The following is a 17,516-nucleotide window of genomic DNA, read 5'->3' as shown; positions in this document are numbered from 1 at the left end:
TGTGTGTCTCTATGTGTGTCTGTGTGTCTCTGTGTGTGTCTCTATGTGTGTCTGTGTGTGCCTGTGTGTGTCTCTGTGTGTGTCTGTGTGTGTCTCTGTGTGTGTCTGTGTGTGTCTGTGTGTCTCTGTGTGTGTCTCTATGTGTGTCTGTGTGTCTCTCTGTGTGTCTCTGTGTGTGTCTCTATGTGTCTGTGTGTCTCTCTGTGTGTCTCTGTGTGTGTCTCTGTGTGTCTCTGTGTATCTCTGTGTGTGTCTGTGTGTCTCTGTCTCTCTGTGTGTCTCTGTGTGTCTCTCTGTGTGTCTCTCTGTGTGTGTCTCTGTGTGTGTCTCTGTGTGTGTCTGTGTGTCTCTGTGTGTGTCTGTGTGTCTCTCTGTGTCTCCCTGTGTGTCTCTGTGTGTGTCTCTGTGTGTCTCTATGTGTTTCTGTGTGTCTCTGTGTGTCTCTCTGTGTCTCTGTGTGTCTCTCTGTGTCTCTCTGTGTGTCTCTCTGTGTGTCTCTGTGTGTGTCTCTATGTGTGTCTGTGTGTCTCTCTGTGTGTCTCTGCGTGTCTCTCTGTGTGTCTCTGTGACTCTCTCTGTGTCTCTGTGTGTGTCTCTGTGTGTCTCTGTGTGTCTCTATGCGTTTCTGTGTTTCTCTGTGTGTCTCTGTGTCTCTCTGTGTGTCTCTGTGTGTGTCTCTGTGTGTCTCTATGTGTGTCTGTGTGTCTCTGTGTGTGTCTGTGTCTCTCTGTGTGTCTCTGTGTGTGTCTCTGTGTCTCTCTGTGTGTCTCTATGTGTCTCTGTGTGTGTCTCTATGTGTCTCTGTGTGTCTCTGTGCCTCTCTGTGTGTCTCTGTGTGTGTCTCTGTGTGTCTCTGTGTATCTCTGTGTGTGTCTGTGTGTCTCTGTCTCTCTGTGTGTGTCTGTGTCTCTCTGTGTGTCTCTCTGTGTGTGTCTCTCTGTGTGTCTCTGTGTGTGTCTGTGTGTCTCTGTGTGTGTCTGTGTGTCTCTCTGTGTCTCCCTGTGTGTCTCTGTGTGTGTCTCTGTGTGTCTCTATGTGTTTCTGTGTGTCTCTGTGTGTCTCTCTGTGTCTCTGTGTGTCTCTCTGTGTGTCTCTGTGTGTCTCTATGTGTGTCTGTGTGTCTCTGTGTGTGTCTCTATGTGTGTCTGTGTGTGTCTGTGTGTGTCTCTGTGTGTGTCTGTGTGTGTCTCTGTGTGTGTCTGTGTGTGTCTGTGTGTCTCTGTGTGTGTCTCTATGTGTGTCTGTGTGTCTCTCTGTGTGTCTCTGTGTGTGTCTCTATGTGTCTGTGTGCCTCTCTGTGTGTCTCTGTGTGTGTCTCTGTGTGTCTCTGTGTATCTCTGTGTGTGTCTGTGTGTCTCTGTCTGTCTGTGTGTCTCTGTGTGTCTCTCTGTGTGTCTCTCTGTGTGTCTCTCTGTGTGTGTCTCTGTGTGTCTCTGTGTGTGTCTGTGTGTCTCTCTGTGTCTCCCTGTGTGTCTCTGTGTGTGTCTCTGTGTGTCTCTATGTGTTTCTGTGTGTCTCTGTGTGTCTCTCTGTGTCTCTGTGTGTCTCTCTGTGTGTCTCTGTGTGTCTCTATGTGTGTCTGTGTGTCTCTGTGTGTGTCTCTATGTGTGTCTGTGTGCCTCTCTGTGTGTCTCTGTGTGTGTCTCTGTGTGTCTCTGTGTATCTCTGTGTGTGTCTGTGTGTCTCTGTCTCTCTGTGTGTCTCTGTGTGTGTCTCTGTGTGTCTCTCTGTGTGTGTCTCTGTGTGTGTCTCTGTGTGTGTCTCTGTGTGTGTCTGTGTGTCTCTGTGTGTGTCTGTGTGTCTCTCTGTGTCTCCCTGTGTGTCTCTGTGTGTGTCTCTGTGTGTCTCTATGTGTTTCTGTGTGTCTCTGTGTGTCTCTCTGTGTCTCTGTGTGTCTCTCTGTGTGTCTCTGTGTGTCTCTATGTGTGTCTGTGTGTCTCTGTGTGTGTCTCTATGTGTGTCTGTGTGTCTCTCTGTGTGTCTCTGCGTGTCTCTCTGTGTGTCTCTGTGACTCTCTCTGTGTCTCTGTGTGTGTCTCTGTGTGTCTCTATGTGTCTCTATGTGTGTCTGTGTGTCTCTGTGTGTGTCTGTGTCTCTCTGTGTGTCTCTGTGTGTGTCTCTGTGTGTCTCTATGTGTGTCTGTGTGTCTCTGTGTGTGTCTGTGTCTCTCTGTGTGTCTCTGTGTGTGTCTCTGTGTCTCTCTGTGTGTCTCTATGTGTCTCTGTGTGTGTCTCTATGTGTCTCTGTGTGTCTCTGTGTGTCTCTCTGTGTGTCTCTGTGTGTCTCTGTGTGTGTCTGTGTGTCTCTGTGTGTGTCTGTGTCTCTCTGTGTGTCTCTGTGTGTGTCTCTATGTGTCTCTGTGTGTCTCTGTGTGTGTCTGTGTGTCTCTGTGTGTGTCTGTGTCTCTCTGTGTGTCTCTGTGTGTGTCTCTATGTGTCTCTGTGTGTGTCTCTGTGTCTCTGTGTGTGTCTCTGTGTCTCTCTGTGTGCAGAAAACCATCCAGACCTCACCCATCGACTACATCAGGTCCTTCCAGATGTTCAACCACACACACACTGTCTACACTCACAGGTATACACACACACACACACACACACACACACACACACACCCACACACACCATCTACACTCACAGGTATACACACACACACACACACACACACACGTTTCTGCTGTAAAGAGCATAAAGGTACAAATAGCTTTATTTATTTATTTATGGTGCTCACTTTGTTCAATAAAATAATTTGATCATTCAGTGTTTTGTTTTTCAGCAGCAGAAAACTCTCATATCTGCTTATTGATCGCAGCGATATTAAAATATTGGTTATCACATATTTTCCTGCAGTCAGGACGACTTGTTTCCTCAAGACTGTTTATCACAACAGCTGGGCTTTTTCTGTAGATTAACGCATGAATTAATCATGTTGAGCAGTTTTTAACTCTGTTTATAATGTTAATAACTGTTTACGCAGTTATAATAAATAATGTTTGTTTGTTTTGCAGTTATCTGGGTCTGGGTCTGATGTCGGCTCGACTCGCCGTCCTGGGAGGCGTGGACTCTTCTCCTCGTACGTACCTTCACTGTGTTCATCTTGTTTTTCCGATAAATAAGCCATTATTTAATCTTTTAATAACAGCAAAGATTAATTCCTCACTGCCAGCTGCTGCTGGAAGAAACTGCAGCACTCAGATCAGCAGCCACTGTGTGTGCGTGTGTGTGTGTGTGTGTGTGTGTGTGTGTGTGTGTGTGTGTGTGCAGTAGGGGGCAGCACTGAGCTGGTCAGCGCCTGTCTTCCGGCGGACTCATCGGTCAGGTGGGAGCACGCTGATGTCGTCTACACTGTGAAGGGACAGAAGGCAGGTGAGCTCCACGCTGCGATCTGATTGGTTGGTTACCCACAATGCAGTGGGAGCATGTATGAACCTTGTGTGTGTGTGTGTGTGTGTGTGTGTGTGTGGTTCAGGGGAGCCGGTTTACGAGGCGTGTCTGACCAAAGTGGAGAAGGTTCTGTACAGGAAGGTGATGAAGGCGTCCGAGGCCGCAGACGTGGACTTTTACGCCTTCTCCTACTACTACGACCGAGCAGTCGACCTCGGCCTCATCGGTACCAACAATGATAATACTAATAATAACATGATAACAAGCATAGTAATAATAACATGATAACAAGCATAGTAATAATAATAATAATATCTGATGCTGATGAAGCTCTGCTGTCTCCTGTGTGTTCGTGTTCTCCTGTGTGTTCTCCTGTGTGTTCTCCTGTGTGTGTTCTCCTGTGTGTTCTCCTGTGTGTTCTCCTGTGTGTGTTCTCCTGTGTGTGTTCTCCTGTGTGTGTGTTCTCCTGTGTGTGTTCTCCTGTGTGTTCTCCTGTGTGTTCTCCTGTGTGTGTTCTCCTGTGTGTTCTCCTGTGTGTTCTCCTGTGTGTGTTCTCCTGTGTGTGTGTTCTCCTGTGTGTGTGTTCTCCTGTGTGTGTTCTCCTGTGTGTTCTCCTGTGTGTTCTCCTGTGTGTTCTCCTGTGTGTGTTCTCCTGTGTGTTCTCCTGTGTGTTCTCCTGTGTGTTCTCCTGTGTGTTCTCCTGTGTGTTCTCCTGTGTGTGTTCTCCTGTGTGTTCTCCTGTGTGTTCTCCTGTGTGTGTTCTCCTGTGTGTTCTCCTGTGTGTTCTCCTGTGTGTTCTCCTGTGTGTGTTCTCCTGTGTGTTCTCCTGTGTGTTCTCCTGTGTGTTCTCGTGTGTGTGTTCTCCTGTGTGTTCTCCTGTGTGTTCTCCTGTGTGTTCTCCTGTGTGTGTTCTCCTGTGTGTTCTCCTGTGTGTTCTCCTGTGTGTTCTCCTGTGTGTGTTCTCCTGTGTGTTCTCCTGTGTGTTCTCCTGTGTGTTCTCCTGTGTGTGTTCTCCTGTGTGTTCTTTGATATGTTCTCCTGTGTTCAGATGAGAAGAAGGGAGGCAGCGTTCTGGTGTCAGATTACATCTCTGCAGCTCAGAGAGGTGAGTTGGCGCCGCCTGCTGTCCGCTCTGTGACCTGCAGCTCTCTCTAACACGTATGAAGGTTCCGTGTTCACGTGATGTTCCCTCATACCTGATCATATTATTGTTGATTATGTAACAGGTGTGTTAATGTTTCTCCTCTGAGTATTTGAATGTTGAGCAAATTCTGTCCTAATGCAGCTCTGTCTGCTCCGTGTCCTTGTTGTGTTGTTGTGATGTGTTGTATTGTGTTGTTGTGTTGTGTTGTATTGTGTTGTTGTATTGTGTTGTTGTGATGTGTTGTTGTGTGATGTGTTGTGTTGTTGTGTTGCTGTGATGTGTGATGTGTTGTGTTGTTGTGTGATGTGTTGTTGTGTTGTGTTGTTGTGATGTGTGATGTGTTGTTGTGTGATGTGTTGTGTTGTGATGTGTTGTTGTGGTGTGTTGTGTGATGTGATGTGTGTTGTGTTGTTATGTGTTGTTGTGTTGTTGTGATGTGTTGTGATGTGTTGTTGTGTTGTGCTGTGTTGTTGTGATGTGTTGTGTTGTGTTGTTGTGATGTGTTGTGTTGTTGTGTTGTTGTCATGTGTTGTGATGTGTTGTGTTGTGTTGTGTTGTTGTGATGTGTTGTGTGATGTGTTGTTGTGATGTGTTGTTGTGTGATGTGTTGTTGTGATGTGTTGTTGTGTGATGTGTTGTTGTGTGATGTGTTGGTGTGATGTGTTGTGATGTGTTGTGTGATGTGTTGTTGTGTTGTGTTGTTGTGATGTGTTGTTGTGTTGTTGTATTGTGTTGTTGTGATGTGTTGTTGTGTTGTGTTGTTGTGATGTGTTGTGATGTGTGTTGTGTTGTGATGTGTTGTGTTGTTGTGATGTATTGTTGTGATGTGTGTTGTATTGTTGTGATGTGTTGTGTTGTGTTGTTGTGATGTGTGATGTGTTGTTGTGATGTGTGATGTGTTGTGTTGTTGTGATGTGTGTTGTGTTGTTGTGTTGTGTTGTTGTGATGTGTTGTTGTATTGTGTTGTTGTGATGTGTGATGTATTGTGTTGTTGTGATGTGTGTTGTGTTGTTGTGTTGTTGTGATGTGTTGTTGTGTGATATGTTGTTGTGATGTGTTGTTGTGTTGTTGTATTGTGTTGTTGTGATGTGCTGTTGTGATGTGTTGTTGTGTTGTTGTGATGTGTTGTTGTGATGTGTGTTGTGTTGTTGTGATGTGTTGTGTTGTGTTGTATTGTGTTGTTGTGATGTGTTCTGTGATGTGTTGTTGTGATGTGTGATGTGTTGTGTTGTTGTGATGTGTGTTGTGTTGTTGTGATGTGTTGTTGTGATGTGTTTTTGTGATGTGTTGTTGTGATGTGTTGTTGTGTTGTGTTGTTGTGATGTGTTGTTGTGATGTGTGATGTGTTGTGTTGTGTTGTATTGTGTTGTTGTGATGTGTTGTGATGTGTGATGTGTTGTTGTGTTGTTGTGATGTGTTGTTGTGTGATGTGTTGTTGTGATGTGTGATGTGCTGTTGTGTTGTGATGTGTTGTTGTGTGATGTGTTGTTGTGATGTGTGATGTGCTGTTGTGTTGTGTTGTATTTTGTTGTGATGTGTGTTGTGTTGTTGTGATGTGTGATGTATTGTGTTGTTGTGATGTGTGTTGTGTTGTTGTGTTGTGTTGTTGTGATGTGTTGTTGTGTGATGTGTTGTGTTGTTGTATTGTGTTGTTGTGATGTGTTGTGTTGTTGTGATGTGTAATGTGTTGTGTTGATGTGTTGTTGTGTGATGTGTTGTGATGTGTGATGTGTTGTTGTGTTGTGTTGTATTGTGTTGTTGTGTTGTGATGTGTTGTTGTGATGTGTTGTGTGATGTGTGATGTGTTGTGTTGTTGTATTGTGTTGTTGTGATGTGTTTTTGTGTGATGTGTTGTGTGATGTGTTGTGTGATGTGTGATGTGTTGTTGTGTTGTTGTATTGTGTTGTTGTGTGATGTGTTGTTGTGATGTGTGATGTGTTGTTGTGTTGTTGTATTGTTGTGATGTGTGTTGTTGTGATGTGTGATGTATTGTGTTGTTGTGATGTGTTGTTGTGATGTCTGATGTGTTGTTGTGATGTGTTGTGTGATGTGTTGTTGTGTTGTGTTGTTGTGTTGTGTTGTGTTGTGATGTGTGTTGTGTTGTTGTGATGTGTGATGTATTGTGTTGTTGTGATGTGTTGTTGTGTTGTTGTGTTGTATTGTGTTGTGATGTGTTGTGTTGTTGTGATGTGTTGTTGTGATGTGTGATGTGTTGTGATGTGTGTTGTGTTGTTGTGATGTGTGATGTGTTGTTGTGTTGTTGTGTTGTGTTGTTGTGTGATGTGTTGTTGTGATGTGTGATGTGTTGTTGTGTTGTGTTGTTGTGATGTGTGTTGTGTTGTTGTGATGTGTGATGTATTGTGTTGTTGTGATGTGTGTTGTGTTGTTGTGATGTTTTGTTGTGATGTGTGATGTGTTGTTGTGATGTGTGTTGTGTTGTTGTGATGTGTTGTGTGATGTGTTGTTGTGTTGTGTTGTATTGTGTTGTTGTGATGTGTGATATGTTGTGTTGTGTTGTTGTATTGTGTTGTTGTGATGTGTGTTGTTGTGATGTGTGATGTATTGTGTTGTTGTGATGTGTTGTTGTGATGTTTGATGTGTTGTTGTGATGTGTTGTGTGATGTGTTGTTGTGTTGTGTTCTTGTGATGTGTGATGTGTTGTGTTGTGATGTGTGTTGTGTTGTTGTGATGTGTGATGTATTGTGTTGTTGTGATGTGTTGTTGTGATGTGTGTTGTGTTGTTGTGTGATGTGTTGTTGTGATGTGTTGTTGTGTGATGTGTTGTTGTGATGTGTTGTTGTGTTGTATTGTGTTGTGATGTGTTGTGTTGTTGTGATGTGTTGTTGTGATGTGTGATGTGTTGTTGTGATGTGTGATGTGTTGTTGTGTTGTTGTATTGTGTTGTTGTGATGTGTTGTTGTGTGATGTGTTGTGATGTGTGATGTGTTGTTGTGTTGTGTTGTTGTGATGTGTGTTGTGTTGTTGTGATGTGTGATGTATTGTGTTGTTGTGATGTGTGTTGTGTTGTTGTGATGTGTTGTTGTGATGTGTGATGTGTTGTTGTGATGTGTGTTGTGTTGTTGTGATGTGTTGTGTGATGTGTTGTTGTGTTGTGTTGTATTGTGTTGTTGTGATGTGTGTTGTGTTGTTGTATTGTGTTGTTGTGATGTGTTGTTGTGTGATGTGTTGTTGTGATGTGTGATGTGTTGTTGTGTTGTGTTGTTGTGATGTGTGTTGTGTTGTTGTGATGTGTGATGTATTGTGTTGTTGTGATGTGTTGTTGTGATGTGTGTTGTGTTGTGTTGTTGTGATGTGTTGTTGTGTTGTGTTGTTGTGATGTGTTGTGATGTGTGATGTGTTGTTGTGATGTGTGTTGTGTTGTTGTGTTGTGTTGTTGTGATGTGTTGTGATGTGTGATGTGTTGTTGTGATGTGTGTTGTGTTGTTGTGATGTGTTGTGTGATGTGTTGTTGTGATGTGTGATGTGTTGTGTTGTGTTGTTGTATTGTGTTGTTGTGATGTGTTGTTGTGATGTGTGATGTGTTGTTGTGTTGTGTTGTTGTGATGTGTGTTGTGTTGTTGTGATGTGTGATGTATTGTGTTGTTGTGATGTGTCTTGTGTTGTTGTGATGTGTTGTGTTGTTGTGATGTGTTGTTGTGATGTGTAATGTGTTGTTGTGATGTGTGTTGTGTTGTTGTGATGTGTTGTGATGTGTGATGTGTTGTTGTGATGTGTGATGTGTTGTGTTGTTGTGATGTGTGTTGTGTTGTTGTGATGTGTGATGTGTTGTTGTGTTGTGTTGTTGTATTGTGTTGTTGTGATGTGTGTTGTTGTGATGTGTGATGTATTGTGTTGTTGTGATGTGTTGTGATGTTTGATGTGTTGTTGTGATGTGTTGTGTGATGTGTTGTTGTGTTGTGTTCTTGTGATGTGTGATGTGTTGTGTTGTGATGTGTGTTGTGTTGTTGTGATGTGTGATGTATTGTGTTGTTGTGATGTGTTGTTGTGATGTGTGTTGTGTTGTTGTGTGATGTGTTGTTGTGATGTGTTGTTGTGTGATGTGTTGTTGTGATGTGTTGTTGTGTTGTATTGTGTTGTGATGTGTTGTGTTGTTGTGATGTGTTGTTGTGATGTGTGATGTGTTGTTGTGTTGTGTTGTTGTATTGTGTTGTTGTGATGTGTTGTTGTGTGATGTGTTGTGATGTGTGATGTGTTGTTGTGTTGTGTTGTTGTGATGTGTGTTGTGTTGTTGTGATGTGTGATGTATTGTGTTGTTGTGATGTGTGTTGTGTTGTTGTGATGTGTTGTTGTGATGTGTGTTGTGTTGTTGTGATGTGTGTTGTGTTGTTGTGATGTGTTGTGTGATGTGTTGTTGTGTTGTGTTGTATTGTGTTGTTGTGATGTGTGATATGTTGTGTTGTGTTGTTGTATTGTGTTGTTGTGATGTGTTGTTGTGTGATGTGTTGTTGTGATGTGTGATGTGTTGTTGTGTTGTGTTGTTGTGATGTGTGTTGTGTTGTTGTGATGTGTGATGTATTGTGTTGTTGTGATGTGTTGTTGTGATGTGTGTTGTGTTGTGTTGTTGTGATGTGTTGTTGTGTTGTGTTGTTGTGATGTGTTGTGATGTGTGATGTGTTGTTGTGATGTGTGTTGTGTTGTTGTGTTGTTGTGATGTGTTGTGATGTGTGATGTGTTGTTGTGATGTGTGTTGTGTTGTTGTGATGTGTTGTGTGATGTGTTGTTGTGATGTGTGATGTGTTGTGTTGTGTTGTTGTATTGTGTTGTTGTGATGTGTTGTTGTGATGTGTGATGTGTTGTTGTGTTGTGTTGTTGTGATGTGTGTTGTGTTGTTGTGATGTGTGATGTATTGTGTTGTTGTGATGTGTCTTGTGTTGTTGTGATGTGTTGTGTTGTTGTGATGTGTTGTTGTGATGTGTAATGTGTTGTTGTGATGTGTGTTGTGTTGTTGTGATGTGTTGTGATGTGTGATGTGTTGTTGTGATGTGTGATGTGTTGTGTTGTTGTGATGTGTGTTGTGTTGTTGTGATGTGTTGTGATGTGTGTTGTATTGTTGTGATGTGTTGTGACGTGTTGTTGTGTGATGTGTTGTTGTGTGATGTGTTGTTGTGATGTGTTGTGATGTGTGTTGTGTTGTTGTGATGTGTGTTGTGATGTGTGATGTGTTGTGACGTGTTGTGTGATGTGTTGTTGTGATGTGTTGTTGTATTGTGTTGTGATGTGTGTTGTGTTGTTGTGATGTGTGATGTATTGTGTTGTTGTGATGTGTGTTGTGTTGTTGTGATGTGTGATGTATTGTTGTGTTGTGTTGTTGTATTGTGTTGTTGTGATGTGTGTTGTGGTGTTGTGATGTGTGATGTGTTGTTGTGATGTGTTGTGTTGTTGTGATGTGTGTTGTGTTGTTGTGATGTGTTGTGATGTGTGTTGTATTGTTGTGATGTGTTGTGACGTGTTGTTGTGTGATGTGTTGTTGTGATGTGTTGTTGTGATGTGTGTTGTGTTGTTGTGATGTGTGATGTGTTGTGACGTGTTGTGTGATGTGTTGTTGTGATGTGTTGTTGTATTGTGTTGTGATGTGTGTTGTGTTGTTGTGATGTGTGATGTATTGTGTTGTTGTGATGTGTGTTGTGTTGTTGTGATGTGTGATGTATTGTTGTGTTGTGTTGTTGTATTGTGTTGTTGTGATGTGTGTTGTGTTGTTGTGATGTGTGATGTATTGTGTTGTGTTGTTGTATTGTGTTGTTGTGATGTGTGATGTGTTGTTGTGATGTGTGCTGTGTTGTTGTGATGTGTGTTGTGTTGTTGTGATGTGTTGTGACGTGTTGTTGTGTGATGTGTTGTTGTGATGTATGTTGTGTTGTTGTGATGTGTGATGTATTGTGTTGTTGTGATGTGTGTTGTGTTGTTGTGATGTGTGATGTATTGTGTTGTTGTGATGTGTGTTGTGTTGTGATGTGTGATGTATTGTTGTGTTGTGTTGTTGTGATGTGTGTTGTGTTGGTGTGATGTATTGTTGTGTTGTGTTGTTGTATTGTGTTGTTGTGATGTGTGTTGTGTTGTTTTTGTGATGTGTGATGTATTGTGTTGTGTTGTTGTGATGTGTGTTGTGTTGTTTTTGTGATGTGTGATGTATTGTGTTGTTGTGATGTGTGATGTATTGTGTTGTTGTGATGTGTTGTTGTGATGTGTGTTGTGTTGTTGTGTGATGTGTTGTTGTGATGTGTTGTTGTGTGATGTGTTGTTGTGATGTGTTGTTGTGTTGTATTGTGTTGTGATGTGTTGTGTTGTTGTGATGTGTTGTTGTGATGTGTGATGTGTTGTTGTGATGTGTGTTGTGTTGTTGTGATGTGTGATGTGTTGTTGTGTTGTTGTATTGTGTTGTTGTGATATGTTGTTGTGTGATGTGTTGTTGTGATGTGTGATGTGTTGTTGTGTTGTGTTGTGTGATGTGTTGTTGTGATGTGTTGTGTGATGTGTTGTTGTGATGTGTTGTTGTGTTGTATTGTGTTGTGATGTGTTGTGTTGTTGTGATGTGTTGTTGTGATGTGTGATGTGTTGTTGTGATGTGTGTTGTGTTGTTGTGATGTGTGATGTGTTGTTGTGTTGTTGTATTGTGTTGTTGTGATGTGTTGTTGTGTGATGTGTTGTTGTGATGTGTGATGTGTTGTTGTGTTGTGTTGTTGTGATGTGTGTTGTGTTGTTGTGATGTGTGATGTATTGTTGTGTTGTGTTGTTGTATTGTGTTGTTGTGATGTGTGTTGTGTTGTTTTTGTGATGTGTGATGTATTGTGTTGTTGTGATGTGTGTTGTGTTGTTTTTGTGATGTGTTTGTGTGTGTTTGTTGTGTGTCAGTGTGTGGTGGTGTGTCCGTCAGTCCTCTGCAGAGTCCCTTCCTCTGTCTGGATCTGGTCTACATCTCAGTCCTGCTGCAGGAGCTTGGATTCCCCCCCCACAAACAGTTCAAGGTGAGGACCTGGACCACAGACCAGAGACCAGAGACCATGACTACAAGCCAGAGACCAGAGACTAGGAATGCAGACCATATACCTAAGACCACAAACCACAGACTAGGACCAGAGACCATAGACCAGAGACCAGATACCAGATCACAGGAGCAGGATATGGATCAGGTGGATGCTGGATCACTGACTGGTGTCCTCTGTGTTTCAGCTGGCGAGGACAATCCACGACGTGGAGACCAGCTGGGCTCTGGGAGCCACTTTTCACTACATCGAGTCCCACATCGAGAGACACTGAAGACGCTTTTAATGTGAAAAACCTCACAAACATCATGAATGTTCTGAGGAGATCCTGATGACCTCATACAGCACAACGCCCCTGACCCCTGACCTCTGACCCCTGACCTCTCACTCCACGCACACACTCCACCTCAGAAGCAGCACTGCGACCACAACTGCTCTGCACTGCAGCTCCTCTGCAGCCGCTCTGCAGCCGCTCTGCAGCTCCTCTGCAGCTCCTCTGCAGCCCCTCTGCAGCTCCTCTGCAGCCGCTCTGCAGCTCCTCTGCAGCCCCTCTGCAGCTCCTCTGCAGCCGCTCTGTAGACATTTACACAGCGTCAGGACTTGACTTCGAGTCGAGGCGGTTTCCTGAGTGTTGCCTTCAGGTGCTGCAGGAAATATTGCGCCTGTCAGCCGTGCCGTCGTTATTACAACATTCACTCGGCGTTAAATGCGTTCCAGCGTTTCTGCTGCCCTGAAACTTTCAGAGTTATGACTCTGGAGGGCTGCTCATGATCTTGTGACTCGTAGATCTTGCTATGTTTCTGCGGAGCGTGTGAAGGCGGCACGTTCCTCTTTTCTGCTACTTTTTTTTGACTGACAGCTGAACTTTTCGCGCTCAGACTCACTGATGATTTTCTGACGGTGCGCCGCTCGTCCGAAGACGTTCAAATCTGCAGACTGTTTGTGACTTTTGAGTTTTTGTTGCCGACAGTTTGTATTCAGCGGTGATGGAAACGGACACTAAGAGGTCTCTCCTCCTTCATCTTTAAAGACCTCGTCAGTTTGTGTCCCGGCGGCCGATCAGAGCTGCAGGGTTTCTGTTCAGCCTGCTGGTCTTTGGACGGTTTTCATCTCTTTATCAGCACCTTTGTCCTCTGTGTGTTTCTGACAGTTTTTGTCCTCTGAAGGAGAGAAAAGACACTTTCTCAACAAATCTCAGTCCCTGTCAGTCCCCGTCAGTCCCCCTCAGTCCCCGTCAGTCCCTGTCAGTCCCCGTCAGTCCCCCTCAGTCCCAGTTGGACCAGTAAACTGTCACTGGCTGGTTTCCTTCTTCTTTGTATCGACGGCTGATTGTTTTGTACTCTGAAGGACTCTGAAGTTTTTACATGTTTTTACAGAATCTGTAATAAACTGGTGAATGTTTGTGAGCCGACGCCTCTGTGGTCCATTTAACCCTTTCAGACCTGCAGTCTCACTTTTCACCTGCAGTTAACCCTTTAAACCCTTTAAACCTGGAGCAGATTGGTACGATTTGTCTCTGTGACGTGGAAAAACAAATGAGCAGCTCGGTAAGAAATGTTAACTATTAACAATTTTTAACTATTTTTAAAAAGCCCATAATATATATAATATATAGCCCACTGTGAATGAAAACAATATTATAATAATTAAAAATGATCAGAATGTAAATGTAAATTTCAGCTATATACGTTTGTTTTTACTTTTTCAGTCATTTAAAAAAAAACAGTAGGAGAGAAAGTCAGCGTCAGGCGACACAAAGCTTTATTCCCCCAAATAACCACGCCCACACTGGCTGTGACATCACAGCACTCTGATGACATCACAGCGAGCCAACAGGAAGCAGACATTTTGACCGCGGCTGCGGAGACGCTTTTAAGCCGACAGCTGACGGCTCCGGACGAAGTTCCGCGAGCCGGAGGAACAGGAAAAGGCGGGGTCTCGGGTGAGGAGGCGGGGTCTCAGGTGAGGGAGGAGGTCTCAGAGGAAGGCGTCGCACCACTCCTTCAGACACTGAGCGCAGGCGCCGGCCTGACGGGAGTTTGCTCCGCTGGCGTCTTTCAGCCACTCGGTGAACATCTCCGTGTCTTTCTTCAGCAGCAGGAACTGACCGAGAACCACGAACGCCTCCAAACACACACAGAAACACGTCAACGACTCATACGCAAAACACACACACACACGTGAAAACTAAAATACAGTCTGCAGAAAAAAACATGCAAAAAAATACACAAAAAACCCTCAACAGAAAAACATGAAAAAAAAACATAAAAACATACAAATAACACAAAAAAATAACAAAAAAAAAATGTACCCCAAAAACATTAAAAGAAAAAAACATGCCAAACACGCACACAAAAAAATACAAAAAAGCGTAAAAAACGTGCAAAAAATACCACAAAAAGCTTGCAAAAAGTATTTGCATAAAAAGACAACACAAAACAAAAAAAACAAAAGAGGCATGTTAGCATAAAGTTAGCATGTAGTTTGGAGTGAAGTTAGCGTGTAGTTTGACATGTAGTTTGGCGTGAAGTTAGCGTGTAGTTTGGCGTGTAGTTTGGAGTGAAGTTAGCGTGTAGTTTGACATGTAGTTTGGCGTGAAGTTAGCGTGTAGTTTGGCGTGTAGTTTGGAGTGAAGTTAGCGTGTAGTTTGGCATGTAGTTTGGCGTGAAGTTAGCGTGTAGTTTGGCATGTAGTTTGGAGTGAAGTTAGCGTGTAGTTTGTCGTGTAGTTTGGAGTGAAGTTAGCGTGTAGTTTGGCGTGAAGTTAGCGTGTAGTTTGGAGTGAAGTTAGCGTGTAGTTTGGAGTGAAGTTAGCATGTAGTTTGGCATGAAGTTAGCGTGTAGTTTGGCATGTAGTTTGGAGTGAAGTTAGCGTGTAGTTTGGCGTGTAGTTTGGAGTGAAGTTAGCGTGTAGTTTGGCGTTTAGTTTGGCGTGTAGTTTGGAGTGAAGTTAGCATGTAGTTTGGCATGAAGTTAGCGTGTAGTTTGGCATGTAGTTTGGAGTGAAGTTAGCGTGTAGTTTGGCGTGTAGTTTGGAGTGAAGTTAGCGTGTAGTTTGGCGTGTAGTTTGGCGTTTAGTTTGGCGTGTAGTTTGGAGTGAAGTTAGCGTGTAGTTTGGCGTGTAGTTTGGAGTGAAGTTAGCGTGTAGTTTGGCGTGTAGTTTGGAGTGAAGTTAGCGTGTAGTTTGGCGTGTAGTTTGGAGTGAAGTTAGCGTGTAGTTTGGCGTGTTCTGTCTCCACCTTGTCGAAGCCCTGATGCTCCAGCTTCTTCCCCAGAATCTCTCCGATGCCCGACAGAGACGTCACCGCTTTGTCTCCCATCGGTTCGCCAACAAAGTCGCGGTGCTTCTGAGACGTCGTCGACATCCTCGCTGCTAAATATTCAAATCTGAATAAAAAATGAAAACATTATATTAAAAACTGAAAATTTAAAAATATCAGTAAAAATAATTACATAAAATGATATATGTAAATAATTAATATACAAAAATAAATAATAATTAAATCAGGTATGTCTAAATAATATTTGTAAATAATTGATATACACAAAAATAATAATAAATTATATAAATAAAAAATTATAAATAAATAATACACAAAAATAACTAATAAATGAGTCATATGAGTATAAATAATCTATGAAAATGAATTAAGTACAAATAATAATGAATTAATCATAAAAATAAATATATATATATATAATATAAAAAATAATAAACTAAATGTAAACGAATAATATACAAATTAAGAATAAATGAAATAAATAAATATTATCCTCCAAGTTTCTCCTCTGAACTACAAGCAAAACCTGTGAAGGAACAAGAGAAACCAGCAAAACCAGCAAAACCAGCTGGTTCATAATCCGGGAGCTGCTCTGGTCTGAACCGGACTGCAGGGTCGTGCTGGACTCTGATGGTCCAGAACCGAACAGACTGATTCTTTACCTGATCCAGGTGGACCGGAGTCACGTGCTCAAAGTGGACCAAATTCACGCGCTGGAGGATCAGCTGGCGGCTTCTCACACACACACAAACACACACACACACACACACACAGAGTTAGTCACTTAATTTTAAGTCGCGCGCAGCTGAAGTGAACCCGCAATAGTTGATGTTAGAGAGCACGTGAGCGTTACCTGCAGCGGCCGGAAGTGCGCGGACTCACTTGTGACTCTGAAAATCCTCAAACTTTAAACTTTGCGTCTTTTTTCTCTCAACAAGTTTTATTCTGAAACCCGGAAACACGAGCCGCGCTGTGTGACGCAGTGAGCGTGACGTCAGGACGCAGACAGTCAGAGATGGTTTGTGATGAAGAAGATGAGTCACTCGGCGGGAAATAAACTGCAGCGGTAAAAAGGGATAAACATGGTAAACATGGAAATAAATGCTCCATAAAATGTGAGCGATTGATAGATTTAACAAATTATTTTTAAAACGGTCGTAAAAAAAGAAGAAGAAAAGAATTCGGAACAAACCCTTATTATTGTGGTCGCAATTACAGATTTAAAATTATGTTGATTTATTCATTGCAAGTTTTGGATTCGTTTTTTGTTTAGTAGCTCATTTCCTTCTTCTCCTGTTTTAACACGTTTCTAACCCTTTTAAAATGTATTTGTTATTTTTTTTAAATGAAGTCAGTTTAACCCTGTGAAAGCCGGGCAGGTTGGTGTAATTACTTTTAAAAACATAATCAGAATAAATTTTTGAATGTTGTGGTAGCGAAAGATTCGATATTATCCCGAAACTTGAGTCACAACAGAATATTACTGTGATTTAAACTGTCGGACAGTTGTTTCGTGTCTGTTATACTGTGGTTTATTTTCTAAACTGTGAATTCTGTCCCCAAAGGAAAACTTTGTCCACGTCAGTTTCATTTACTGAGAAAAAGTTTTCGGTCCGTTCATCTCATTTCAATCATTTTCATTGCTTTTTAATGATATTTAGATGAAAACAAAATCATATTTCAGGGCAGACACGCGCGCGCGCGCGCACACACACACACACACACACACACACACACACACACACACATATTCGTCCATCATCAGAGTGAGACATCTCTCTCTTTAACATCTTTGTCAGATAGTCCACGGTTGGCCCCGCCCCCTCCCAGGCCCCGCCTTCCTCGGATCATCCCCGCTGTCAGTGGTCAGAGTGGGCGTGACCTCGCGTCGTCTTCCGGCTCTACCTGTCAGGTGTACTGCTCTGGTCCTCCGGGTCCTCCTCCGCTGTCAGTCCGCCCTGTGCGCTCCACCTGCCGGCTGTTAAACCATGGCGGCTCCGCTGAGCGACCAGGAGCGGCGGAAGCAGATCAGCGTCCGGGGCATCGCGGGGCTGGAGGACGTGGCGGAGCTAAAGCGGAGCTTCAACCGACACCTGCACTTCAAGGACCGGAACGTCGCGACGCCCCGGGATTACTACTTCGCGCTTGCACACACTGTCCGGGACCACCTGATGGGCCGCTGGATCCGGACCCAGCAGTACTACTATGAGAAGGACCCCAAGGTAGGAGCACCGTAAGCCCGCACCCACAGCGTGCCCGCCCTGGAGAAACTGTGCCGAACTGCGCAGGAAAAATGACCCATATTAAAATTTCCCGAATTATCCACAAATATTATAGCTTTTAAAAACATGAGTCTTTATGTTTTCACACGATGAGCCGCCAAACAAAAATTCGGCATCAATTTAACGCCCGAAAGTTTCTCATTTTTAACTCGGAAGTGAGTTTGAAAAGTTTGTGTCAGACCGTTAAACCCCCGCGGTACGCCGTGTGCAGCCGGGCGGATCACTCAGCAAACTGGGCTTTTCGTCAACATGTCGTCGTCATCGGTGTCTGATTCACACGCCGATATAAGCGGAAGATCGCATCAATCCCCAAACTATCTCAAGATGTGTTTTTGAGCCGCACCCAAGTGCTTATAACCGACGCAGCAACACGCTGACTTATTTTTAACTGGGAGTTTGGTGTGATTCCTGCATGAGCTTCTCTCCGCC

The 17,516-nt window shown here is 43.2% G+C and overlaps 2 protein-coding genes across 4 annotated transcripts in view; one reads left to right on the top strand and one right to left on the bottom strand.

Moving 5' to 3' along the window:
• Positions 1 to 12,931, top strand: part of entpd6 (ectonucleoside triphosphate diphosphohydrolase 6) — a 29,512-nt gene extending 16,581 nt beyond the window's left edge. The window contains exons 8-14 of one of the 2 annotated variants that reach the window (XM_088086926.1): positions 2,492 to 2,571; positions 3,005 to 3,069; positions 3,264 to 3,362; positions 3,466 to 3,606; positions 4,429 to 4,485; positions 11,395 to 11,507; positions 11,713 to 12,931. In XM_088086926.1, the coding sequence (XP_087943052.1) occupies positions 2,492 to 2,571; positions 3,005 to 3,069; positions 3,264 to 3,362; positions 3,466 to 3,606; positions 4,429 to 4,485; positions 11,395 to 11,507; positions 11,713 to 11,799 (642 nt within the window). In that variant the 3' untranslated portion in view covers positions 11,800 to 12,931. Of the gene's footprint in view, positions 1 to 2,491; positions 2,572 to 3,004; positions 3,070 to 3,260; positions 3,363 to 3,465; positions 3,607 to 4,428; positions 4,486 to 11,394; positions 11,508 to 11,712 lie in introns of both variants that reach the window. The other variant, XM_088086925.1, reaches the window with a different exon arrangement.
• A 338-nt stretch (positions 12,932 to 13,269) lies between these two features.
• On the bottom strand, positions 13,270 to 16,152 carry LOC148187585 (barrier-to-autointegration factor-like). 2 transcript variants are annotated; one of them, XM_088086947.1, is made up of 4 exons: positions 15,659 to 16,152; positions 15,468 to 15,540; positions 14,764 to 14,911; positions 13,270 to 13,649 (listed from the first exon to the last, which is right to left on the bottom strand). In XM_088086947.1, the coding sequence occupies exons 3-4, from the start codon at positions 14,887 to 14,889 to the stop codon at positions 13,503 to 13,505; spliced, it is 273 nt and encodes a 90-aa protein (XP_087943073.1). In that variant the 5' UTR covers positions 14,890 to 14,911; positions 15,468 to 15,540; positions 15,659 to 16,152; the 3' UTR covers positions 13,270 to 13,502. The 2 variants fall into 2 exon arrangements, with proteins under 2 accessions (XP_087943073.1, XP_087943072.1); XM_088086946.1 differs by having other exon boundaries at positions 15,468 to 15,537; positions 15,659 to 16,146.
• Between the last annotated feature and the right edge of the window lie 1,364 nt (positions 16,153 to 17,516).

Source organism: Plectropomus leopardus, chromosome 13 (assembly GCF_026936395.1).
Source record: "Plectropomus leopardus strain MGB_pleo_1.0 chromosome 13, ASM2693639v1, whole genome shotgun sequence".
Lineage (NCBI taxonomy): Eukaryota > Metazoa > Chordata > Actinopteri > Perciformes > Serranidae > Plectropomus > Plectropomus leopardus.
This window is presented reverse-complemented; position numbering and strand designations above follow the sequence as displayed.

Coding starts and splice junctions, on each gene's coding strand:
- LOC148187585 (XM_088086947.1), bottom strand. CDS start 14,889: ATGTCGACGACGTCTCAGAAGCACCGCGACTTTGTTGGCGAACCGATG. Junction 13,650..14,763: donor AGCATCAGGGCTTCGACAAG/GTGGAGACAGAA, acceptor GTGTGTTTGGAG/GCGTTCGTGGTTCTCGGTCA.